The sequence below is a fragment of the Penicillium malachiteum genome, assembly GCF_028827825.1.
Source record: "Penicillium malachiteum strain IBT 17515 chromosome Unknown utg000005l:1.0-9002435.0:326005.0-9005861.0, whole genome shotgun sequence".
Classification (NCBI taxonomy): domain Eukaryota; kingdom Fungi; phylum Ascomycota; class Eurotiomycetes; order Eurotiales; family Aspergillaceae; genus Penicillium; species Penicillium malachiteum.
In genome coordinates, this window is record NW_026643099.1 from 4489507 (window position 1) to 4514913 (window position 25407).

The following is a 25407-nucleotide window of genomic DNA, read 5'->3' on the forward strand; positions in this document are numbered from 1 at the left end:
TTTTTCTCCGGCCAGCTAGCCTCTATTGGTGCGGATGGCCCCTTGGATGAAGGATGCCGTGTGGTTTACTATAAAACACGACCATTCATGCAGTTGCGTCAACATCATGGACAGCGAATAGGTATTTCCACTGTCCAATTTGGCGCACGGAGCTTCGCATCAGGAATAAACCTACTTCTGCCAGGGGACCATGTTCATCGTCCAGTCGGATATCACCTTCCAGCTTCCGAGAAGTGGATAGAGATTCCGTCCAGCTCCTATCTGAGAGCTCTTGGCGTGGCATTTTGCTCAGAGGGGCTGACAGGAATTCCATTTCATATTCACAAATTCAGATTCATCGGGCTGGATTGGTGAAAGCAACGGCCCTGGAATTGCTGATGGAATCCTTGGCCTTCAAGAGAAGTTAGATTGGCATTATCTGCTTGTAGGTTTGGATTGTTTCAAGATCGTTTCACTTGGCCTCGGTAAATTGACCAGCCATGCCGGAACTTCTGTGAAGTTTCTCTCTCAGGATGAAATGGATCCATCTTGTGTACAGTCCCATTTGTGGACACCGCATCCCCCAAGGCATGAGTATTTGATAATCAGTACTCTCCTACCATCCCAGCCTCCCCGGGCATTTGAGCCACGGATCAATATTGACTTCGGTGGCTCAAGAGGCCTGCTTCTCGGACCCTTGACAAGGCTCGCATTTTATGTGGCATCCAGTCCTAACCCACTCATTTGAATAGAAATATTCTACTCTGATAGAAAGTCTGATATTTTTGGCTCCAACAGTGGCTGCGAAATCTCTTTTTTTGTCAATGGCTCGAATGTGGAGCGTATCAATCAAGTCGGCATTCTAAAAGACGATCAAAAACACCTCTCAGCAGTTTGCTTAGGCAGCTTACAGGTATTTTCTACACATTCTCTAAGCATTCGTGTGCGGTGCTGATTTTGATCCAGGTCTCAACAAACTATGGACGAAGTGCTACTTTTTCTCCTCTTCACTCTCGACTCTACGCATCTGTTGAACGACTACCGAATTTTCCGCCTGGAAACACCATCACTGGATTTTTTGCTCTTGAAGAAGTATGTAACAATGCCTTAAAACAACCAAACAGCTTCTAATCTAGACCTAGGAAAATCAACACCGTTTTATTCGAGTCGGTATTCAGTCCCAACAATGTGACGAACAACCTATGATACCGGATATTGTGAATCACGAATGCCATCAGATACCCGACGGTCAGCTAAGATACGGCGAAAAGTTCACTCATTTCAAAAACAGTTCGAATCCTGGTAACTATCAGACATATGCATCACTGACGAATGTCCGGAAAATCCAGGCATCCATAGGGATCCAAGGCCGATCCAGATCTCCTGATGGGATCTCTGGTTTGAAGCTCGACTATTATGACCACCCAACTCCCAGTATAGTAGGGCAATAGATGAATGAACTCAATGATGGATTTGAACTCTCCCCCGATGAGAAAGTCCAATCGTTAACTATCTGGCTCACTCCAATGGGTTTCTCTACTGAGTGCCGGGGAATAGAGACAGGTCAGGTCACAGCTATAAATATTAAGATAACATGTTCTCGCAGTGCGACATTTGATTCCGCAGGCTCTCACTCCCTTCCACCCCGAAAGTTGCAACATCAGTACCAGAGTGACCCTGGCGAAGAATTAAGAGCCGTCTAATGGATATTGAATTTCTCTTCCGATTGCGTCCGAGCAGTCGTTTCTAGGAACGGAAGCCGGAAGACACAGATGATCCCTGAAAAACATCCTCATTTTGACCAGGTGTAGAACCTTTACTTTGAGACACAGAATGAAGACGGCTCTACAGATATCATAGTCGCAGCTGAGGCCTATTACCGAGACCGGGCGATCATTGGGCTGACCTTCGTCTATTCGTCAAATAGAAGGGTGAGCATAGGTGACTGCAATGTCACCGCCTGTGAAACAGTCCATTTTTCACGGGACGCTCAGATTGTTGGCTTATCTGTTGCGGTCACAGAGCACAACTTAATGGAAATGGAGTTTGAGTTTGAAATCGAATGGAATGAGCGACCTCGTTACGAAAAGCTAAGACTCTCCATCGCTTTCCCTGACGACTCGGCCAATACTATTGAATATGACTGGCGAGATGTATGGTGCAGAGATGAAACCTCTGCAAGAAGCTACCAACGGCTTTTGGCTCGTGATAGGGTATACAAACCCCCCGAGTGAGTCGAGGATAGTCAAGATTTATGTGGGCTGTCTGGATTTCTCCCTTGTTGGAGCATTATACGCGCCCAAGGTATCCCAAAAGTTATGAAGAGGACTCTCAAGCCATTTCTTGAATTCATTCTGCACATGTGCTTATCCCATTCGGAGACTTATTACCAAGAGCACTTTGTTGTGACCTAATATCGATATCGACATGATATAGATAGCGCGAATGAAGTAGGACGATCACCACCAGTGCCTGGCTACTAATTATTAGCTGTTATCATTCATTAGAGCTCTCCATGTTTGCCTCCGTCACAAATCATGGATTCTCGTTAGCTGTATAGCATGCTTGCTTACTTCGGTCTGTTTTGGAGTAGTGTATTCACTGAGCGTGAACCCCTTGCACATACTAGATCCATAGACCCGAAATTAGCAACTCTATTACGCCGGCAGCAAAACCTCAGCGATTTGAATGATGTCTTGTACATGCCTTTAAACAACCTAAAGGTCCGGGCCGTGAAGATCTTTCTCGTATGGAATGTAGGATTGTTTTACCTCGATACATACTACACATGCACATGTGCAAACCATTGCCTTATTTTAGCTTATGAGCAACCACATTCCACAGTTGGAATTTAGCATAAGGCGCCCTCCGCTGTATGGGACCTGCGCAAGAATTCTTACTAGCATGTAACACAAAAAGAACATGATACAACTCAATTTGCATCAAGCATTGCGAAGGTTGATCAGCAAGCTGCTGGAATATGCATCTAAAATGCAGATATATCGACGCGTCAGGACTCAACTCGAGATCGCCCAATCTTCTGTTCAAGTTCCTTTGTATCGGATTTTCACATTATCTATGCTGTGATAGATATCATGGCGGTCTTATCTCTCTTAATCAGAGTGGCATTTGCCATATCTGCTGTCTCAGCATGTCCATCTTGCGAGGGGGAGGAGGAGTTGTCGGCCTATCCGAGAGTGATGCGTCGCATGCAACCGGAGTCTGTGAACGCGACCGGGCAGCCCAGAGGACCACTCACCTGGGGACAAATCAACTTCATTCATACAAGCGATAGCCATGGATGGCTGGAAGGGCATATCAAGGAACGCAACTATGGTGCTGACTGGGGCGACTTTGTGTCTTTCACAAAACACATGCGAGACAAGGCAGATCAGCAGAACGTCGATCTTCTGTTGATTGATACGGGTATGTCATACCTACGATCAGAGGAATAAAGATTTTCGACGTTAACTTTCTGATTTAATACAGGTGACCTGCACGATGGCAATGGTCTGAGTGATGCAACTTCGCCCAACGGAGAAGTCACGAACCCGATTTTCGAAAACATTGACTACGATATTCTGACGCCCGGTAACCACGAGCTTATTGCCGTCGACGTTGCATACGAGACATTCACCAAGTTTGCCAAGGTCTACGGTGACAAATACTTGACGAGCAACCTGGATATCTGTACGAATTGTGAAAATGGGCAACCTGCCACGAAGGAATGGGCATCGATGGGCAAGAGATCGCGACACTTCACAACAAAACAAGGAATCCGGATTATGGCATTTGGAGTGATACTCGATGGGACGAACAACAACAAAGACATGACCAGAATTCAACCCGCTGCTGAAATGATCAACGAGACTTGGTTCCAAGATGACATCAAGCGCGACGACATTGATCTTTTCGTTCTCATTGGGCATAATCCCGTGAAGCCTGGAATCCTCAAGAGCGAAAGCAGCTTTCCCCTTCTAATGGACACAATCCGCAAAGCACGTCCTAGCATTCCAGTTCAAGGATTTGGAGGCCACACGCACCGCCGAGACTTCCACATTTATGACTCCATGTCCTCCGCCATAGAATCCGGCAAATACTGCGATACCGTAGGATGGATTTCTTTGGATGACATCAAGGCAAAATCGGTAGAGAACATATCTGACATTCCTGAGAACAAAACACCATCCTTGAGTGAAAAGGTCATTTCCGTCTCTGACAACTCGTCTTGTGCAAAGACCAAATCATTCGACATGAAGTTGTCACGTCGCTATCTGGACTGGAATCGAATCACTTTTGCATATCATGCAACAGGATCACAGAACACGTTGAACACAGCTAACGGTCTTAGCGTATTCAACGATATTGCGGACGCTCGCAAGGATCTCAACCTCACTTATGTATATGGATGTGCGCCACAATCTTACTGCATATCATGCAGGCCATTTGGTGATGACGGAAATATCTATACTTTGGTACAAACTGCTGCTGCGGCAACTGTCGTTAATGAAGACCGTGCCGAAAATTCAAGGATGATCATTGTCAACCAGGGCGCGATCCGCTATGACCTAGTTAAGGGTCCTTTTACGTTGGATGACTCTTACATCGTCTGTCCGTACACAAATACATTCCGATATATTGCCGATGTCCCGTACTCATTGGCTTCCAATGTTATTGATCTCATCAATAAGGCAAAGTCTAACTCAACACCCAAGCGTTCAATGACCATCGATACCGTATCTAGTGCCATGCTGGGCTACGATGAATGCGACAATGCTTCACCTTTCAACACAGCTGAACTTCTCAAGCCCAAATCTCTTTTCCGTCGTGTACTCGATGCACCCGCCCCGTCCCCGGGCTATACAACATGCGATGATCTTGGTAATGATGGCGATGATACCTTGCACTCTGAGATTCCAGAATATGAGCAACCGCCTCATGTACAAGCTACAGCCGGATTCCCGTCCACTAGAGATCCAGAAAAAGTGGACGTGGTTTTCTCGGATTTCCTTGCTGGGCGAATCATCACTGCGCTCAACTCTCAGAACCCGGCTACGAACTACACTACCGATGACACAGCCCTCTATCTTCCAGATAATTTCACGACCAATGATTTTATTCCCCGTTACGCCCAGATTACCTGGCAAGATAATATCAACGACTGTAAGGTTGAGGAGTAAAGTGAATTCTTGTGTGTGGGGACGAATTCTACTATCCAGACGAAGCTAGACAATCAAGTCTTGGAAACGCCGCATGTCGAATCGGAAGGAATTGGATTTTTCAAATGGACCAAGAAGAAATTCGGTGCATTCATGGTTTCCCTGGAGATATCATGATTACACTTGAACTCAATTTTCAGAGCGGAATTTCACTTGAATATAGTACCCAGGCAAGATATTTATCTCTCAAATATGATACTTTCTCCGTCTGAACTTCATTCCTCTTTACAGACTCACAAGAATTGACCTCAAGGCTCGAAGAAGTCCACACTTGTAGCTTATCGCGAGGTTTCCTCTATTGTGGATAAACTCACAGTATTGATTGCCAGACCTCGGACGCACAGAACAAAATCCAACATTGAAGACTTTGGAGCAGAGCATCAGAAAGCCTCGGGATCTAAACGGATAGATCCACTTCCCCACATTACTCAGATTTGACAAAGAACTTTATAAACTGGTTGACTCTCTCAAGTTCCATGACTGAATGCATTTAATCACTCGGCCGGGATGCCCAAGACACTCGGAGATATTGACGGAGTTGTCAGACTTCAGATCCCCTCGAATAAGGCACAGATGTGCGCATGCAACTAACCGGATGTAGTATGAACTCCGCAAAATTGAGTGTGTGCAGATCCAATATCATGATGAAGATGATCATCTTCGGGATTCGGCCAAGTTTACCTCTTTGGTTGAGCGGGGGATCGACAAGTTGCATTGTCACTGCTTACCCTAGATCTGCCCATATCATGAGATTATCTGCCTAGCCAGGGAATAGGTCGAGATATGTGGGGAAAGTGGGAGCTTGGCGAGAAGTAAAATCCTGAGCCACTTGATCATTCGGCGCAGATTGCCCTTCTGGGATTTCATTCCCGTTTATTGCTGCTCAGTGATACCTATATCGATATTCTTCAGTTGTTCGGCCGACCTATGACCTGCAGGATGAACAAAAGTCAATCTGCATATACTGTATTGGAATAACATCATCAAATGATGCACTGGATGAATTATGGGTTGGATGATTGTGTTCTACAAATGTCGAAAGACGGCGAAACCTTGGAATTTTCCAATATTGGAGCTTGAAGTATATAAAGCAGCAGTACCTTCTGACCATTCTCAGATATTCAACTTTGAGATTTCTTCAGATTTTGCTTTGGATGACGAAAATGAAAGTTCCTAAATCGGTCCTACTTGGCTTCACGGCTACTTTCGTGAATGGTGCAGTTGACTGCACATTCAGCGCCATATCCGATATTATACCCCAAGGCCTTAGCCTCTCTTTTGCTCAGCGTATCCCTGAAAATGGAACATTCACTGTGCCCAAGAATGATACAGGGTGGATAACTGATCCCATCAATCTTCCGGAGCTATGTGCTATTGGCGTCATGGTCCCTGGAGAAACGTCCAATGCTACCTTCGGTTTTGGTTTATTCCTTCCTAAGAACTGGAACCAGCGCACACTGTAAGCTTCATTCAAGGTTTTTCGGTTTTTCAATTCATGTGAAAGACCCTAATTATGGTTTAAAATATTAGTACGGTTGGTAATGGTGGTCTTGCTGGTGGAGTAGATTGGGTGGATATGGTAATGTTGTGTCCGTTCCATCTCGCAATCCATATAATAATTAACCTTGAGCATACAAAAAGGGCACTGGAGTCAAATACGGTCATGCAGTATTTTCCACAGATACTGGACATAATGGCACAAGCACGGATGCAACTTGGGCCTATCAGAATCCGCAAAGTCAGACAAATTGGGGGTGGAGGGCTCTGCATGAGACTGTGGTCTACGGAAAGAATATCACAGAAGCATTTTATAATGCCAAGCCGGCCTATAACTACTACCAAGGCTGCAGTACTGGTATGAAGCTCAATTCTCGGGGCAGCGTATCCTACATTGCTAATCCTGTCTTTGTTGGCAGGTGGTCGACAAGGCTTCAAGGAGGCACAGATGTTCCCTGATGACTTTGACGGAGTAATCGCTGGTGCTCCTGCATGGTGGACTGTCAGTGAGCCCAAATTGCTAATGATAATATATGATACTAACATGAATAAAGTCTCATCAACAAATATGGCAGGCTTGGCTTGGGTACGTGAACTATCTGTCTAATGTCACAGAGATCCCAGTTTCGATGTTCGACACAATTGGCAAGAAAGTGTTGAGGCAATGCGATGGTCAAGATGGTCTTGTTGACGTGAGATGGCTCTACACAATAATCCATGAGTTCCCAGTAACCTTACTGACTACATATAGACAATCATAATGGACCCATATGGATGCAATTTCAACTCTGAGACCCTTCTCTGCGCTGCAAATGTCACAAACACCACTAATGCGGATTGCCTCACTGCATCACAATTAGGGACTTTGGACACTATCACTCGAGATTACATCGGAGGGAACTCTACCATAATTTTCCCGCACTGGCTCCTGGGATCAGAACATTTCTGGGATATGAATATCGACGGAGGATCACCAAACGTTATTGGAGTAGGATATATTCAATATTTCCTTGGATTAGGTGCGGACTGGGACTGGAGAAACCTCGACGAAGCAGTCGTTGAATTATCAGAGCAGCTTAACGCAGGACAAGCTGATGCATCCAACTACGACATGAGTCCATTCTTCAATGCAGGGAAAAAGTTCATTCACTACCATGGCCTTAGCGATGGTGGAATCGCCACTGGTGCGAGCTTTTACCTGTACGACCACATCAACCGCGCTGTTAGTCCTCAAGGCATCGATCTACACGAAAGTTATCGCTTCTTCCCAATACCAGGAATGGGGTAAGGAAGATGAGGGAAATTTCTTACTGCATTAGTACCACTGGCTAACATCTGAGCAGGCACTGCACAGACACCGCTGACTATGTCAACGCACCGTATTATATCGCTGGAATTACTATGACGAACAATGGCCAATATTCTGTCCCTGGTTACCACGACGCTGAGCACGATGTTCTATATGCCCTCATGAATTGGGTCGAGAATGGAACTGCTCCTGACTATATTATTGGAACGGCATTCTCAAACTTCACCACACAAGATAATATAACTCGTCAACGTCCTATTTGCCCATATCCACAGCAGGCCAGGTACAATGAATCGGGTGACCCAGATAGCCCTTTTTCCTGGGAGTGCAAGTTGTTGTATTGATGATTTGCGCATGCACTTTACGTGATCATGCTGTCAACATGCACATGTGGATTCTGAAGCTTGTTTAAAGAATTCGGTTAACCTATGTACTAAATTTTTCTTGGACTCTGGAGATTTTTTTGATTCCCTTTCTATATTAGTGCTCACCCCTAGGCGTCCAAGAGTCTGTGCTTAATGTAACCTAGCTACAGTCATGAGGACTTAGCACGCGACTAGTCAGTTTCCTGGCCAATAACAGTCAACCCGATGCAGGGTAATTAAATGGCCAAGGTACATACCTAAGCCAGCCTCTTTTTTACTATACCTAGTTCGAGGTGAAATGGAACTATAATTTGTAGTTTCCAATGTTACTATCTATCGAGTCAAGACAAAGGAAGACGCTTTGACCTCCTATCAATCATTCAAATGTTATTCCCCCATTTTTGGACCCTGAACTAGTCAACTGGTAGGCACGCTATATAGCCTGTGCAATTGCCTCCGCATGCATTTCAAACTCTGTCACTTTCCAACTTTTCTCAGTAGGAGGTCTGAGGTATCTGCATTTTGCCCTTCTCTTTCTTTCAGTTCATCTAAAGAGATATCTCTGGTCTGCCAATACGATGAGACAGATATTTCTTGCAATAGGTCTTCTCACCTCCTGTATGTGTGTATCCGGACAGACAACTTGGTATACTGGGTATAAATCACTTCAACTTTTCATAAAAAACAACACTACACAGACTGATGATCACCAGATTGCCACCATGTAACTACCGAGGGACAGGCAACATATCTAACGAAGTGGCGGATGACATAAACGTTGCGCTTGAATCGGCAGCTTTAAGCTTCGAGAAGAACCCAGTCTACTCTAGCGCAAATGACGAGTTTGTTTCAGCGAAGAGCTCCTTCCCGGCATCCGTTAGCTCTTCGTTAGTATGTTATGGATATAGCGGGATTAACATCAACTCACTTCCTACCTGGCTCACTTCTGTTCCGACTTCTGTCGTGAGTATTATCCTGGAAGAGCAACAGGTTTATCAATCAATCATCGACTCTTTCGACGCTGAAGCTTGGGCATCTGTATCAACTTCAGAACCTACGGTATCATCTAATTCGCCACATACTACTAAATCTGGAGTATCAACTTCTATCTCTTCTACAAGCCCGCCCACCACCACCTCCACTACTACCTCCTCCTCATCTGTTGCAATTTTGAGTATGTCTAGAAGCTTTACTAGCAGTTTCCTGGTCGCTGCTAGTCTAGTGTTTAATGTAATGCTATAGTTTCAGTTGTGAGGTTCTTCATCATCGTCGTCCTGAAGCAGAACATCAGCCCTGGAGGGGCAGGGGGTTTTTCATATGTTTACTTTGATCTCTCTGTCTCTCTAGAGCGTATTCCATTTTCAGCCTCAGTCTATCATAATTTGTCTACACCTGTGCTATGCCCATATTCTGCCACTCATCACAGTGGCATGCCTCCATTATCGTCTGGTTTAATGACCTGAGCACTTGAGATTTATTAAAGCCTAAAATCCCCCCCAGTCCCATACCCCGCACATGGTCTGTGTCCATGGGTGGCCTAACCCTCAATTTGAAATTCAAAATGTTGACAGATCCCATCATGATGAATATGTCCAAAATCCTCTGCAACGACAAAATGGACACCCCAATGAACACTCCATCAGACCTTAAGAATATGTCTTGTACTGCTTCTTCCACATACTCCCACTATGGACCAGACCCAGGAAACCATCCAGATCAAGAAGAATTGAGCGCTGTCGTGGGAAAACTGCGAAATGACCCTATGGGCTATTTCCTATTAGCCACTGATGGTGTTGTACGTACCCACACCATCGACGATGAAGTGGTCGATGCTTTTGGCCCCCACCCCGATTGATCAAGGCATTTATCGATCGTTTCCCATACAACGAGGAAGTAGAAGCCCGCTTCTATAATTCAGACGGAACATCGATACCTCAAGAGCAGTGGTGGGCACCAGACAAGTCTTTAATACCACAACGCTATACAGATGATCAGAAGGGGAATATTAGAAGGGATTATGAGGAAGATAAGGATATCATCGAGGACAATCGGAAGAAGGCAAATGGGGAGATCCAAGGCTGTGGTGTTAGGATTCAGTCAAATTATAGGATCTAATCCAAACCTTCTGTCGAGTCTCTTTCCTTTAGATCTTTAGGCATTGATTGAGATTAGTGGAGATATTATAATAGTATTTCCACAGCTGTTAAGAAAAACTTCATATAGAGAGATGTTGATATCCGGGATGGATATAGCACTTTCAACTTTCAAGGTTCCAGACTGAAGCACTTTTTTTTTCACTTTTCCTAGCGCACTTTCACTTCCAGTCTTGACAGAAATACTACCTAGGTATTTTCTGATAAAATTTGAATGCATTTACCCAATCTTCTTGTGGAGTTAAATAGTTAGTGCATAAGAATATTTCGCCTGCCTTCTTACTGTCATCATGCCGCCGCAAATTCAAAATGTTTGCATTCGCTTTCTTTTGGGGTCGGTAGGATAATTTAACCATTTGGTGAATGAACTAGTCAGGCCTCCGTAGCATGGCACAAAAAAATCAACCATGTATGAACGTGGCTGCAGATAGTATTCTGAAAGAGACGTTCACAGATGAAGAGGGCAAAGATAAAAAGAAATAGAAAGGTCGTGCCCGGGATCGAACCGGGATCGGCGGAATCAGAATCCGCAGTGATAACCATTACACTACACAACCGAATTCTATATTTAGACTCGATTTTTTGTCATCATAATGTAGTCTCAAATATCGGATAAGTTGCTACCCGCCATCTCTATCACCTCTTAGTAAGTATCAAATACGTTGTACTTGATAAAGTTTTAATTGGCGCTCCCAATCACTAAAAGGTTGTGTAGTGTAATGGTTATCACTGCGGATTCTGATTCTGCCGATCCCGGTTCGATCCCGGGCACGACCTTTCTATTTTTCTTAAATTCTTTTTCGTATGTTCATGTCAAACTCGGTTGGTTTTATCAATTCTTTTTTTTTTTTTTAAATCCCCCCCTTCTCTCGCCCAAGGACATCGTGGTTTTAAACTGCATGTGGGATTGTCATGTCAGCCCACAACCATGGTCTTCATGGCTCTATTGCAGGGTATAAATGGTCCTTATACATCAAGTGGACATCTACTGGACCTTGCAATGATTTGTGCAGTTTTGTGGATCATCATGATGTACCAGTATACTCCAGTCGACTCATGACCCACTGCCTGAGTAATGTCCATCCATCATGATGGATGATAGAGGGAACTTGAATTTGAATATTTTGCCAGTGAATCTGGTTTACTCGGGTCAAGGTGAATGGCAACTTCAACTAGTGGACGGATGTGATCATGTACCAGTTGACTATGGGGGAAATTTCAAGTTAATACTGCTACTACTAGTAGTATAAATATGTATATATTTCCGCCCGGGTGCCCAGGTGCTAACATTTGAATATGCACCTATTACCTAGTAGTCGTATGCCTAGTAGGTGTAACTTGAAGTTGTGCCTTCAAGTTACTAGTACATTCAAAGGTTATGACCACTGCCAATGGTGCTCCAAGTATCTTTAGTCCCAAGATTCAAAGTATGCGAAGGAAAAGTAAAATAGTGAAGCCCTGGAGGAGACGATGTTAATGAGGAATAATACTGCCAGTGCTCAGATGCGCATAGTATTGGCATGATTTTGAGACCGCCCGGAACAGATTGATGAATAGAGGTGTAGTAGTATTCAAGATACTTACTATGGCAGATTTGCGGTATTTTTCAGCCTTTGAGATAGTAAGTACAGGATTTCATTCAAATGTTCAGTCTCGAGTTTTGCTCTACATAATCAATTAGTGTTTATTCAGAATCTCGAGGGTTATATTTGCGAGATAGGAAGATGACATCAGCTACTGCCCGGATGGTCTAGTGGTATGATTCGCCCTTCGGGATAGATTCTCGGGTCTTTAAAAGATTCTGAATTGGGCGAGGTCCCGCGTTCGACTCGCGGTTCGGGCCCTCTTTCTTTTTTGCATTATTTTTAAATATCTTTTTTATTGCTTCCACAGACAGATAAATGAACACTAAATGTAGAGAACTATGTGTAAAATTATGATACGTGTTTACATTTTATTTATGAACACTCATATAGTCGATTCATGCTCATCTTGATATCTGGAATTATCGGAATCATCGCCATCATCGCCATCATTTGCTCCTCTCCGTTGATTTCTTCACTGCAGCGATCTTGGATATCAGTGACGTGTTGGCCAGAGCGTCTCGAGCCGCTTCATCACCTGCTGCCGCTTTGCCAGAGCCAGAGCCAGATCCAAGATGCTGTTTTTCCCAACCCCAGCCGGTGAGGTAGACTCCAATGAAGTAAGTCTGGGTACCAGTGCCTTTCTCATGAATAGCATCGCGCTCAGAAATATATTCCAGCTTAATGCCTTTCCCCATGATCTTTTTCGCCAACTCCTCTTTAGAGCGCAATTCCGCCTTCTGATGCCCCAGCTTAGCCAGCATTGGTGTCCAAAGACTCGTCAGCCATTGCTCTGCGATTTGATAGCCGTCACGAGGATTTGATAGTACGATCGCGGCTACGTATGCTTCGAAAATGTCACCTTTTGTCTTAAGCAATCGTTTTGGCTGCTCGGAGAAAGCTGCTGGTACTGAGGCCTTTTGATCAAACCCGTAATCCTCGGAGAACTTGGCTAGCGTTTCATTTTTGACCAAGCTTTCACGGATTTGAGATATCTGGCCTGATGAGATTCCTGGAAATCGATTCCACACCAGCTTTGTCGCAATCAACTCTATGTAAGCATCACCCAAGATCTCCAGACGATCATAACTTGTATCGTGTGTTTTACCACATGCCGGATGGATGAATACAGATTTCTCTAATTGGTCATTTCCAATTGGTGGCAATGGAGGAATTCCAGAATGTTTGTTCTTGTGTTCTGTGAGTGATTGATCGGAAGATGGAGTCTTTGACACTTGGGGAGAATCTTGGCCGAGTTTTGAATGTGCAGGAGAACGATTAAAGGCATCATTCAGGACTGAGACTGCATGCGCCACCTCGGGATTTGATGCTGAAATTTCAGAATCATTGACTGCATTCTGAACAAGGCGTTCCAGAAGGACAAGTCGGGAACTACAGCTTGAGCTTTCAACTGGACAACCGTCTCTGAGAGGAACCTCATCTTGATGGCTCGGAGATGATTTTTTGACCTTAGTTGGAGAATGTTAGCTAAGATCATACAATGCAAGCCCGAATATAAGAGCAAGACCGAAACTGGGGTCAAATCACCTTCACTCGTTTGGCAGGCACATCGGCTGCTCCGTCCTTGACGGAAGGTGCAGATCTCTTGGAGTTCATCATGGGTTCCAAGGTTCGAATGTTCAAGAGAGTCTTTGCTGTTTCACTGAAAGTTATTTCTTCGACTCGCAACTTAAGTCTCGCGTCGCTATTGTTGTTATGTTGTTTCTCCTTCTCGTGTTATTGAGAAAAGAGAGAAATACTTTTTTTCAGAATATAGAAATAATATGCAGGTGATGAAATTCAAGGTCACATGACCTTCTTACCCGCTCTCCTGCGAACTCCGGGTTGGTCACGATAGAGATTCATCTTTGCTCTGTGACAACCCACCAGCGTCAAGATGTCTCAAACCCGGTTGATAGACCTGGTGAAGGTACGAAAAGCTCATCCCTTGGTTACACATAACAGATTTTCGCTAACGTCTCCCTCTTCAATTCGCTCCAGACACAATGCCGTATCTTCTCCCTCAATTTCAACCCGCAGAGACTCCGATTAGGAAACAAGGTCCTTAGACAGCGATTGCGTGGACCTGCCCTCGCATCATGGTACCCCAAGCAAGTCGTGTCTTTCCAAGACCTCCAGAACACATACAAGCCCCTTGGTTTGACGACCTTTGATGAGGCTGAAGATGACCGAGAGGAGGCCATTCAAATGTTCGTCCCGCCCAGTCCGAGCGCTACCTACTTATATACCTAACAATTTACAGTGCCAAACTCCGTGGAAAGGGCCGACCGAAGAAGAAGCGGACCGCTGCAGGTAATAAACTCTCTCCCTTATTCCCACTCGTCTTACGAGGCTAATCGATCTCTTGATAGAATCCCGGTCTGCCAAAAAGAAGAGATAAGCGCATTTTCCATTTCCGTCGCTGTTTACCCCCTTGTACAATGGATTCTAGACTCAACAGGATTGATGCCTGGTTGGGTATGTTTTGCATTTGTGCATCGAGGCTGTTGACGCACCTCGCAATTGCCTGTACTCGGGGTAACGCCCTGCTTATACCAGGTTGATCCTTTTCGAAGGAACTCTTACGGTTGCTTTATTTTCATTGTACTATATATAAACATTTGGCGCATTTGTATTACCCTTGAACTCCGACAAAATCAGGACTTCCTTCAAACTTTACTTGATGTTCTAAGCAATAATCGTAAATTTACCTCAATTGAGTTGTGGCATTTGAGAAAGATAAGACAATAATGAAGCCAACATTGAAATACACTCCTGAGAATCTGATATCTCAGGTATATCTGTAGTAATTTTGGGCAAATATAGCTCCATCAAGAAATCTCCATACGTCTCGTATCCATTTTCGCATAGCAAAGGCGGTGTACCGAGTCCGCCAATCATAGGAGAGTATTGTATTTTATCTCCAACTTGATCTTTGGACTTCGCCGCAACCCATTCCCTGATCCTTCAAAAGCTACCATATTTCCCTCTGGTGACAGTGTCCGGCTCAAGTAGATTGACGGTCGCGGGGCTTACAATATGAAGCCAAGCAAGAATCAGCTCCGACGAGCCAAGAAAAAGGCCCAGAAGGTCGAGGTGAGTTTACGCGCTCGTTGTTCTCACAACCTAGGAGCTAACGCCTTTCCCTCTCAGGCTGCCAATGGAATCGAGGATGAGCCCTCTAAAACCCAAACTAGACCACCCACGCCGCCAGCAATTTCACAGGATGTGATCAGTGTCCCCTCTACCGAGGACTACATGGAGGAAGACGATCCTTTATGGGAGATGTACCAGGGCATTGTAAACAGATTTGACGAGACCGCCAACAATGAGAACGCCACCACCAAGGGTGCTGAGAAGCCTGAGGTGTTTTTCGACGACGCGGACGATATTCCCGACGAGGAGCAAGAAAGTGAGCCAAAGATATCCAAGAAGAAGCGAAAAGAGCTCAACAAGCTCTCCGTGGCCGAACTGAAGTCCATGGTGCGCAAGCCTGAGATCGTGGAATGGACAGACACATCAGCGAACGACCCTCGACTACTTATTCACATCAAGGCCCACCGTAATGTGGTACCAGTTCCTGCTCACTGGTCACTCAAGAGAGAATATCTCTCCTCAAAGCGAGGAGTGGAGAAAGCTTCATTTGCCCTTCCGAAATTCATCCAAGAAACAGGCATTGCGGAAATGCGTGATGCTGCGTTAGACAAGCAAGATCAGTCAAGTTTGAAGGCAAAGCAGCGAGAAAGAGTTCAGCCAAAGATGGGACGTTTAGATATCGACTACCAGAAGCTCTACGAGGCATTCTTCCGTTTCCAAACCAAGCCGGAATTGACTCGCTACGGAGAGATTTATTACGAAGGGAAGGAGTATGAGACCAATCTCAAGCATCTTCGCCCAGGTGACCTCAGTGAAGAATTAAAGGAAGCGCTCAACATGCCGCCGGGAGCCCCTCCTCCTTGGCTTATCAATCAGCAACGTTACGGACCACCACCCTCATATCCTGCCTTGAAGATTCCGGGTCTTAATGCACCACCTCCCCCAGGCGCGATGTGGGGATACCATCCCGGTGGATACGGAAAGCCCCCTGTGGATGAGCATAACAGGCCGTTATATGGAGGTGATATTTTTGGTGTTTTGCAACCTCAGCAAAATGCTCAGCAAGGAGAACCAGTGGAGAAAGATCTCTGGGGTGAATTGCAGGCAGATGAAGAGTCAGAGGAGGAGAGCGAGGAAGAAGAAGAGGAGGATGAAGATGCTGAGGATGACGAGAACGAAACTGGAACTCAGTCTCCTGGTGGCCTAGAAACTCCCGGCGGTATGGCCTCAGCCGTTCCTACTGAGACTGGAGGAGTGGAAAGTGTCGCGGGAGAATTCGATGTCCGAAAGCATCATCGCGGAACCGAAACCGAGGAGTCGGTCCATCCCCGAAGTGCTTACCAGGTCATTCCGGAGAGACAGACAAACGTGCAGGGATTCTTCGGTGGCGATAGGGCATATGATCTCAGCATACCAGCTGTTAGTCACCCGGTCCTTGGAGTTGATGACCAAACACGGAAACGCAAGAAGCCTGGTGATGTTGATGTCTCCGTGGATTTGGACGCGATACAAGCTGGAGATGGTCTTAGCAAGGAGAGCCTCCAGAATATATACGAGGCTCAACGACAGCAACAAAATCAACCTCAATGGGGGTTCGAGGAGGATCTCAGTGATATGATTGCGCAGGAAAGCCGTAAGCGGTTACGCAAAGAAGATGAACGGCGTGGCAAGCGCTGAGAATGTATGGCTAGTTAAGAATGACAATGGGTTGCAATTTTTATTTCACCGGCTAGTTAAGGTAATTTTATGGTTATTTTGGGTTGTATGTACTATCTATGGATACCTTTCATCCTTCAAGTTCTGATTCGATTGCACTTTGTAGCTTGATTAGCCCCGAGCCATGGTGAGATCTCGTATGCAGCAGAAAGATTTTAAGCCTACTCAGTGCTGAGGAACTGTACAAGCGGAACCTCTGTACTCCGTACTACTATCAAATTTCCACAGACAACTTCGACCCAGACATGGTTTCCCCCAAGATCTGCTCACTCCGAAATCGACTCCCGAGTATCTCTCATGGCTCACAACTGAGCCAGAAGTTACCTTTGAATATTAAGATGGTTCATCTCACGCGACTTATATGGAAGTTGCGAGTTCTAATACTTTGATGCCATGTACGAAGATGCAGAGGATGATGAGAAGTATGTCACACCCATTGGGCTACATTGGGCTTTCAAACTATCTAGGTAGATTTCGATCAATCTTGCCATGCGGGAGAATTCTCGGTTTGGAAAATGCATGTAAAATGGTAAGTTGCCTACAGTGGGGTAGAAAATATTTTCTTATGGTACAGACTTATCCTGCCATTGTGAATAAGAAAATATTTTTGGAAATTTAAAGCTGGTATGGTCTTGGTATGGGTTAATAATCTTTGTTTTGTATTATTTCTATCTAATCTAGGTCTAAGGGAGGATTTCAAGGTGAATTGTAAGATGAACTGGAGATGTGGAAGCTGATATGAAGATGTGGAAGATGTGGAAGTTGATCTGGAGATATTAATGGTTTGTAAATAGTAGTAAATGGTAGATGATGGTAAATGTTATAAGCTGTAGCTTGTAGATGGTTTGTAGATTAATTAAAAGATGAAGAAAAGGATCTTGGAAGAAGATGTGATCTTGGAGGTTGTAAAGGAAAGAATCTTAGATTTTTGGAGGAAGGTATGAAGTATGAAGTTGTTTCTAGGGCTAGATATGAAAATATGGGATTGAAATACTATCTATATATTAAAATTATGATTGTATTCAAGTTTTAGTGGTCTACGATATAGATCTCTTTTTTACAAAATTTCCTTTTAATCTAAAATTTAGAATATAAAATATCTTTTATCTGAAAATATTTTCTTTTGAAAATAAGGTCAACATACCAAATCAGCTAAAACTGTCAAATTACAGTATTTTGACTTACTATAATTAATTTACCATTTTCCAAACTGAGAATTCTCCCGCATGGTGATATTGATGACTCGGAGCAGCGTGTTGAGTTGACAGTAGTATGAAAGTACTATCCAGTTGTTTGTGACGTTTATTGTATTAAATCGGTGATTTTGAGGTGGGTTTTCAATGGAACATAACATATTCACTTATGCACCATATTAGCATAGAAAGAATATGTGATTAGGTATATCATGCATATGACATCTGTGTAGATGCATAATGTGACTGAGTATAAAGTTGACATAACCTCTTTTTTGTTCATTTTGCATAGTTTGCTCCGTTTGTCTGGTTTGCCCCCCATTCAACCGAATCAAGTTTAGTGTCACCCGCATCTTCCATATTGACTCTTTCACAACTTCTAGACTTCTTTCTCTTGAGATTAAGTCCAGACCACGAGAGAAAAAGTTTCTCACATTAATCAAGGGGATGGATTGGGACCGGAGAAGGTAGGCGATTTCAACTTTCGCATCTCAGCTTGCGCAACTGCGGTGTCCAAAGCAGATTTTCTGATTCCCTGTCCAGATTCGATGACCGGCGAGGGGAGAAAGTTATCGACCTGCTGACCGACCAGGTCGATCTCCCTCACGAGGGTTTGATGCCCGGAACAGGCGCTCACCACCTCGGAATCGATCCCACCTACGTGCCGACACATGGGTGCCATCTGCTCGAGGCTATGGTCGCCCCAGAAGTCGCTCCCCTCCTGGTTATCGACGCCGTTCTAGAACCCCTCCCTTCCAGAGCAGAGGCTATGGGCCTGGTGCATACGGAAGATGCCGTTCTCCTCGACGATTTTCACCTCGCAGAGACGACCGACCAAGGTCTCCACCTACCTCATGGCGCTCAAAGTCTCCCCATAGTGAAGGTCGTTCGCGAGATGTATCCCGGGGTCGCAGTAGCCCAGGGCGCAACCGGGAGCCATCACCAGGTGGCCAGGAAGCGCGCCTGCCCAATCGAAATGTTCCGTTCACAGGCCCGATTGGTGGTGATCGAAACCCCCGCGCCCTCTCGCCAAAGACCCAGCCCAACCTTCCTGCTCGCCCATCAAGCCCCTCCCATACCACAATCCGCCGAGAGACAAATGCAGATTTGAATAGAGGCCAGCCACCACCATCCCGACCTAGACAGTTTTCGCCGACCCTGCCCCATCGTCCTGCGTCCAGCACTACATCACGACGATCTTCGCCAACAATGGATTTAGATCGCAACCAACCTCCTCCTCTTAGAAGCCGGAGCCGATCGCCTCCCCGTCCTTCGCCCCCTCATCGACCATCAGCTGACCGAGGCCCCATGAGTCTAGATGGCGGAGAGAGTGAAGTTGGGGAGTCAGGTCAATCTCGGTTTGGGGTCAATATTCCAACCCAACCACGGGGCCTAAGTGGCCGCCAATCGCCCCCAACAGGGCCATTGCAGGGACCAAGAGGCATTCCTCCCCATCCTCGTGGCTCTCATAACTTATCCGTCTTGTCGGCACCTACGCGCCCTCGTCGTGGTCACGGTTCCCGCGACGGACCCTGGCCCAGTGGGCCAATGCCCCGCCGTGGTCCAATCTCGACTACACCGCACGGTCCGCCTTCAGGTCCTCGAGCTTCATTTTCTTCTGGCATGCCAGGAGGAAACTTCCGTCATCCGGGGTCCCGGCAGAATAGCACTATTTCTGGCCCACCTCCTGCCTCGCCCGTCCCAAAAACCCCCGGTCATCTCGCTGGATTATCTACTGTGATTCCGGCAGGCAGGGTCCTCCCATCTGGGCTAGATCCGGTCGCGGAGAAGCGTCTCACCCAGCTCGAAGCTGACCACGAGAGGCTACTTCAGCAGATGGCTGAGAGTCAACGACTGAAGCGAGCAGGACTGCGCGATTGGGATCGACTGGACCACGAAAGCTCTATCTGCGCGCTTAAGAGTGAACTAGCCGACGGACATCTACAACGGATGGCAGATGAGGCTATTGGAGGTGGGGTACCCTTCTGATGGAGTGGTCTGGTGAGGTGCCATCACAGGCTGGATGGGATGTCAATCGTCAGTTTGAACGCGCAAGTTGCTCCATCCGACTGAGGGTATCTCTCTTCTCTTATTTTGTTTGTAATGCGCATGACCTTGTACAATATGGCGTTTTGGGATACAATCTGGATGGATTATGGTGGAGTTTATGGGGGGGAACTATGCCAATGGGCTTTCTTCAATTTGTATCAATAGTTAGGACCTCGGGAATTGCGATTTTGATACCAAGATTTTATTACTCTTACTATCCTCATAATATTGATCTAAATTATTATAATTCTTAATGTAACATTTTAATTGACGAATGCATAATCTACTTGCGGCGGATCCACCATAAAAAAGGTGCCCGCTTGGCCCGCGCACGCGTACCTGATCGACACCCCTTCCATATCTCGGGTTTCGTGTCAACATCTGTTCATCTTCACAACTTCACTTTTCCAACCCCCGTCCACCAAGACAACCCGCAACCATGAATATCTTCAGGCTTGCAGGTGAGTTTTAATCCTTTATGCGACGAGATTAAGACTAACCAAAAATGTAGCTGATTTCTCCCACCTGGCGTCCATCTTCATCCTTCTGCAGAAGATGAAGTCAACCAGTGTACGGAACCCTCCTCCCAATTCGTTTCGCCATTTGTTATTACTCATTCTAACATCTACTGGTTATATAGAGCTGTGCCGGTTTGTCTTTCAAGTCACAGGTGCTCTATCTTCTGGTCTTTGTCACTCGTTATCTTGGTGCGCTCCAATACCCTTCGAGCCCTCTCAATCTACCGAGCGCTATTCTAACTAGAACCTTGCGCATTAATAGATCTGTTCTGGAACTTCTTCGACTCCCTCTACCTCACAGCATTCAAGCTCCTGTTCATCGGATCCTCCGGTTACGTCATTTACCTGATGCTGAACGACTACAAGCCTACCCACGATCCCAATATCGATACTTTCAAGGTCCAATATCTTCTGGCAGCTAGCGCAGTTCTGGCGCTGTTCTTCACTCATGACTACCGAATCTCCGAGGTACGTCAGATCCCTGCGCGAATTGTGACGAATCGAGAAGGAAAGAAAATGCGATGAGAATCCTAATCAACTGATAAATGTATAGATCCTCTGGACCTTCTCTATCTGGCTCGAGTCTGTGGCAATTTTGCCCCAGCTCTTCATGTTACAACGTACTGGAGAGGCTGATACCATTACCACCCACTACCTCTTTGCTCTTGGAAGTTACAGGGCCCTTTACATTCCTAACTGGATTTACCGATACTTCACCGAGACTCACTTCCAGAAGTCGTTCCAGCCTGTCACTATCATTGCCGGTATTATCCAGACTCTGCTGTACTCGGATTTCTTCTACATCTACTACAACAAGTATGTTCTCGCACCAATCACAGAAGATCGACATGCTAACCTATTTGAACTCGTAGGGTCTTGAAGGGAAAGAAGTTCTCTCTCCCAGTCTAAAATCGCCCATACAGGCCAATTGAAGGATCTAGATATATTATGAATCAAGTCTAAGATGCTCATTCCCTCTGGGTTAGACCGTCGAACAAAGTCAGGTTCATGACTCTCCGCATGGACATGCACGTAAGGACACTTGTCCAATACGTCTCCTATATGGGCTATATCTTCAGAGTCTTTCTTTCTGTCCTTTTGCACTACAAATGGCCTGATCATCTGATCCGAGTCTACGAATTGATGTCTTTCATATTGCTTTGGCTGCCGTGTCAATCTTATACTCTCCCTGTGGATGGGAGGTAAATCTCAAGCCCTTCTTGGGCTGGCTTGGATTCGATCATTTCCAAACGTTTGCCAGGTTATGCTTTCTCCCGTCTTTCAATTTTGTGCAAGTTGAAGGATGGATTGTTCTCAAAATGTCATAATTAGATGTATCAAACTCTTCATTCCATTCAAATGTGTTGACCTCTACTTCAAGTTCAAGTTCGTATAACTATAGAAGTTCAAGTTGTGTTTCAAGCGTTTGTTTCTCTCTTTTTTGGGGACATTCATCCATCTCTTTTCTGTATACCATGACCTCATCACCTCAGACGAATTTCAACAAGTCATTGCAGAAGCCACTAACCTTCTTGTACCAAATGACACTTTTTTTCCACTAAGCCCATCAATCGGGCATAGGGGGAGATTTAAAGAAAAAACAAAGACAAAGACAAAGACAAAGACAAAGACAAAAGCAGAAATCGAAAGAAAGACAACAATAACAACAGAACAATGGTTTAAATCAAAACATATTTCAAACACATAATACCATCCAAGAGGCCTTAGATCCTCAAGTGCTCGACTTCAAGCTGTACTCGGAGCTAGGGATCAATAGTCCCGCGGAGGAGGAGCTCCGTATGTTGGAACATAGCCAGCAGCCGAATACCCAAGTTGCGAGCTTGAGACAGAAAGGTCGGCGGAAAACGGATCCATAGTACCTGCTATCGAGTGGGAGATATTTCCCATAGTCCCATGAGAAGATCGGACCCCAGCACCCAGGCCAGATGCGGCTCGGGGTTGCATATTCTGATGATTTTCAACCCATCCACCATGCCCATGCAACTGAGTGAAATAATCGGGTTGAGGCCGATCAATGCTTACTTGTCCCCCGAAGGTCGATTCCCGTCTTGAGATTGGTGGGGATGGGAGTTTAGGGGATCGAGCCATCATATCTAGACGAGGAGATCCTCGTCGAGAATTCGGTGGGGTGAGTCGAGATCCTCCACGACGCACTTGGCATGTTGGACAGCTTTTCACAAATCGGGAGATAAGTTCCTTGGGAACCCTTTGATCATCTTAGTTAGGGAACGATATATGGAGGGAGCGGATAGGTCAGTAAAAACGTACCAGGAATAGATGCGTCGAACTTGAGCAGAGGTCTTGTCACGTCCACCGTGTTGGCATTGATGGTGTGCCTTGGTGAGAATCTTGAATAGCTTCTCACGGATTGCAACAGGCTTGCCTTCATGACAGATCATTTTACGACACTGGTGACAGTTTGTTAGAACAATCGATGATGGGAGAATGTTGTTCTGAATGATGGGTATACTCACATCAGCTGTTCCAGCACCGACGCTTTGCAGTTTGAACATCTTTTTCACCCAGAAACTAACTAGGTCAGCATCACAAGAGAATACAAAATCCCATCGATGGAATTACTCACCGGAATTGAGCGGTCTCAATTGCTGTGTCCTTTGGTTCCATCAAGACGTTCTTGATATTCCGCGCTCTTGTAGCGTGAATTAATGCCTTGTCCTGTTTCTTGGACGATAGTTCGTTGACATAGCTAACAGACGCTGGCCATCAGTCTCCAAGTCCTCTAGTCAGAATCGATAGTTTTAAGGAGTCAAAACACACCTGCACATCAATTGGTCGAACTCCTTGACATCGGGGAACCCATCTAGTGGAGGTAGCACGGGTTCCGAAATCATCGAACCATCGTTACGAGACTCTTGGTCCTCAATCTCGGTTTCACCAAGATGGTCCCGAAGAGGTAGATACCGGGGAGACTGCAAGTATCGTGGCTGTGGAATGTATTGCGAAGATGAATGATGCATCCTCATATCTTCCGAGGTAGACATTGAAGGGATCGCATTATCCGACGTATATTGCAATTGGTGCATCCCATTGGAGAGACTCGAGCTCTGCCCATAGGATGGGCCGAATTGAGATCCATAGGGATTGAATGAATGTTGGGGATAGTGGTATGAGCCAGATCCTGTGGTGCTAAAGTCGTGACTGCTTGAATGACTGTAGGTTGCCGGAACGGAAATTTGCTGGTTCATGAGGTAACTGTCGCTCCCTTCATTGCGCCTTGCATAGTTTCCCATCGTGTCAGATGCCGGATATCAATTCTCGGTCTTCTTCCTACTACGAGCGTGTGGTTCTTCAAGGGAAGATGAAGTAGAGGGAAAAAAAGAATGATAATAAATAGAGATTGATGAGACTTAAGCAGATATCCAATGATATATCAATGAAAAGTCACACTGGAAATGAATTGAATGAACACAAAAAAAAGAAATCTTGATGAGTATAGAAAGTAAGGCTAAGAAGGCCGGGATGAAGTTCACAACATCAGAAGTTCCAAAGCATGGGACATCTATTCGATTAAAAAGGGCCCGTGGGCCGCCAGGCCAATCTTGCAGGACATGACGACGGATGCCCAAAAGAGTGCACGAGACCATGTCGACACGGCGTAGGGTATAGGCAAGAGAGGGCATCCCTGGAAGGTAGACCGTAAAGATTCCACAGAAAAAAAAGAAACGACAGATCCAAGCAATTCAAGCAGAGAGCTCTGTCAGGTACGGCCGAAAAGGGGATGGTTTCCAAGTCTGCAGGGAATGAAAGTAACTAGGATTGGGAAGGAAAGCAAGATTAGGGTAAAAATTCAAAAAAAGAAATTGTCTGTTTTTTTTAGCACAAAAAAGAAAAGAGAAGACAAAACATAACGAGGGGGTGGGGGAAAAACCATGACAACAGAACAAAGAGGGACAAGAGAAACCAAAGGGGATTGAGACTCAGAAGGATGGACTGGGGTTCGTTGTCAAAAATCTTTCCGACCCGCCGAGGGGGGATGAAGGGTGAAGCAGACTGATACGACAGCGCACGCAAGCAAGTGGTGATACGGATTCCTGCCTCGATACCCGGCGCCACCATTTGCCTCATGGAGAGCCACGTTGGGCCCAGTCGAGGCCACCTATAGCAAAAAGAGTAGCATTGGAGGGAAAAAATGGGGGAGGGGTAGGGAAAGGAAAGATCGGCTTGCCTACATTGTCACTGACAGCCAGTGACAGGCAGTTGACAAGCAGTTGACAAGCACCGGGGGGGACTAGCCAGACCTCCCCGACTATGACGGCGGAACAAACCACCCGGGGCAGCAGAACAAGAGGCAAATCTAGGGCTTTGTTTCTGCAGGTTTGCTCTCCGTCAAACAAAAGTCGGGCTAGAGATTGCTCCGGCAAAAGTCCAAACATGCACGTAACCGTATGTCCGTAAGGAACATGGATTGGGAGAGTTTCCACTGCACTGGGGCGAAGGTAATGCAAATGGGTATGAATGGGCCCGAAGAATTACCTCCCCCTGCTGTCCCACCGATTGAAGATTTGTTATTAGGTAGAGGAGTGGGGGGGATGGGGGGAAGTAGAAGGATAAGAAAAAATCCCTTAATTTTCCTTTTTTTTGATTGTAATAATTCTTCTCCCGTTTTTCCCCTTCTGTCCCTCTTTTTCTGTCAGATCATGAGTTGTCATATAGTAAGTAATAGTGACCTTGACGTGGCGATGGATTCC

The 25407-nt window shown here is 45.6% G+C and overlaps 11 protein-coding genes across 11 annotated transcripts; 8 read left to right on the forward strand and 3 right to left on the reverse strand.

Annotated features, from left to right (window-relative positions):
- Positions 1-85: 85 nt before the first annotated feature.
- On the reverse strand, positions 86-283 carry N7483_011678 (uncharacterized protein; the record flags this gene model as incomplete). Its single annotated transcript, XM_057095105.1, has 1 exon — positions 86-283. One exon carries the CDS (start codon positions 281-283, stop codon positions 86-88), a length of 198 nt encoding a protein of 65 aa, XP_056941076.1.
- A 2905-nt stretch (positions 284-3188) lies between these two features.
- N7483_011679 (Ser/Thr protein phosphatase family protein) lies at positions 3189-5159 on the forward strand (the record flags this gene model as incomplete). Its single annotated transcript, XM_057095106.1, has 2 exons — positions 3189-3405; positions 3469-5159. The coding sequence occupies 2 exons, from the start codon at positions 3189-3191 to the stop codon at positions 5157-5159; spliced, it is 1908 nt and encodes a 635-aa protein (XP_056941077.1).
- A 1202-nt stretch (positions 5160-6361) lies between these two features.
- On the forward strand, positions 6362-8348 carry N7483_011680 (tannase and feruloyl esterase; the record flags this gene model as incomplete). The annotated part of the gene is made up of 7 exons (XM_057095107.1): positions 6362-6657; positions 6729-6787; positions 6829-7053; positions 7115-7197; positions 7250-7387; positions 7447-7979; positions 8039-8348. 7 exons carry the CDS (start codon positions 6362-6364, stop codon positions 8346-8348), a joined length of 1644 nt encoding a protein of 547 aa, XP_056941078.1.
- Positions 8349-9930: 1582 nt separating this feature from the next.
- On the forward strand, positions 9931-10224 carry N7483_011681 (uncharacterized protein; the record flags this gene model as incomplete). Its single annotated transcript, XM_057095108.1, has 1 exon — positions 9931-10224. The coding sequence occupies one exon, from the start codon at positions 9931-9933 to the stop codon at positions 10222-10224; it is 294 nt and encodes a 97-aa protein (XP_056941079.1).
- Positions 10225-12554: 2330 nt separating this feature from the next.
- Positions 12555-13725, reverse strand: N7483_011682 (ribonuclease III; the record flags this gene model as incomplete). Its single annotated transcript, XM_057095109.1, has 2 exons — positions 12555-13574; positions 13654-13725. The coding sequence occupies 2 exons, from the start codon at positions 13723-13725 to the stop codon at positions 12555-12557; spliced, it is 1092 nt and encodes a 363-aa protein (XP_056941080.1).
- Positions 13726-14002: 277 nt separating this feature from the next.
- N7483_011683 (mitochondrial 37S ribosomal protein mS33) lies at positions 14003-14506 on the forward strand (the record flags this gene model as incomplete). The annotated part of the gene is made up of 4 exons (XM_057095110.1): positions 14003-14035; positions 14107-14315; positions 14369-14418; positions 14478-14506. The coding sequence occupies 4 exons, from the start codon at positions 14003-14005 to the stop codon at positions 14504-14506; spliced, it is 321 nt and encodes a 106-aa protein (XP_056941081.1).
- A 638-nt stretch (positions 14507-15144) lies between these two features.
- Positions 15145-16878, forward strand: N7483_011684 (U2 snRNP complex subunit CUS1; the record flags this gene model as incomplete). The annotated part of the gene is made up of 1 exon (XM_057095111.1): positions 15145-16878. The coding sequence occupies one exon, from the start codon at positions 15145-15147 to the stop codon at positions 16876-16878; it is 1734 nt and encodes a 577-aa protein (XP_056941082.1).
- A 1679-nt stretch (positions 16879-18557) lies between these two features.
- N7483_011685 (uncharacterized protein) lies at positions 18558-19221 on the forward strand (the record flags this gene model as incomplete). The annotated part of the gene is made up of 2 exons (XM_057095112.1): positions 18558-18577; positions 18654-19221. The coding sequence occupies 2 exons, from the start codon at positions 18558-18560 to the stop codon at positions 19219-19221; spliced, it is 588 nt and encodes a 195-aa protein (XP_056941083.1).
- A 98-nt stretch (positions 19222-19319) lies between these two features.
- On the forward strand, positions 19320-20099 carry N7483_011686 (uncharacterized protein; the record flags this gene model as incomplete). The annotated part of the gene is made up of 1 exon (XM_057095113.1): positions 19320-20099. One exon carries the CDS (start codon positions 19320-19322, stop codon positions 20097-20099), a length of 780 nt encoding a protein of 259 aa, XP_056941084.1.
- Positions 20100-20598: 499 nt separating this feature from the next.
- Positions 20599-21586, forward strand: N7483_011687 (uncharacterized protein; the record flags this gene model as incomplete). Its single annotated transcript, XM_057095114.1, has 6 exons — positions 20599-20620; positions 20671-20729; positions 20800-20866; positions 20940-21145; positions 21231-21493; positions 21550-21586. 6 exons carry the CDS (start codon positions 20599-20601, stop codon positions 21584-21586), a joined length of 654 nt encoding a protein of 217 aa, XP_056941085.1.
- An 861-nt stretch (positions 21587-22447) lies between these two features.
- Positions 22448-23949, reverse strand: N7483_011688 (integrase zinc binding domain-containing protein; the record flags this gene model as incomplete). Its single annotated transcript, XM_057095115.1, has 5 exons — positions 22448-22904; positions 22967-23106; positions 23173-23227; positions 23283-23405; positions 23477-23949. The coding sequence occupies 5 exons, from the start codon at positions 23947-23949 to the stop codon at positions 22448-22450; spliced, it is 1248 nt and encodes a 415-aa protein (XP_056941086.1).
- Positions 23950-25407: the final 1458 nt, after the last annotated feature.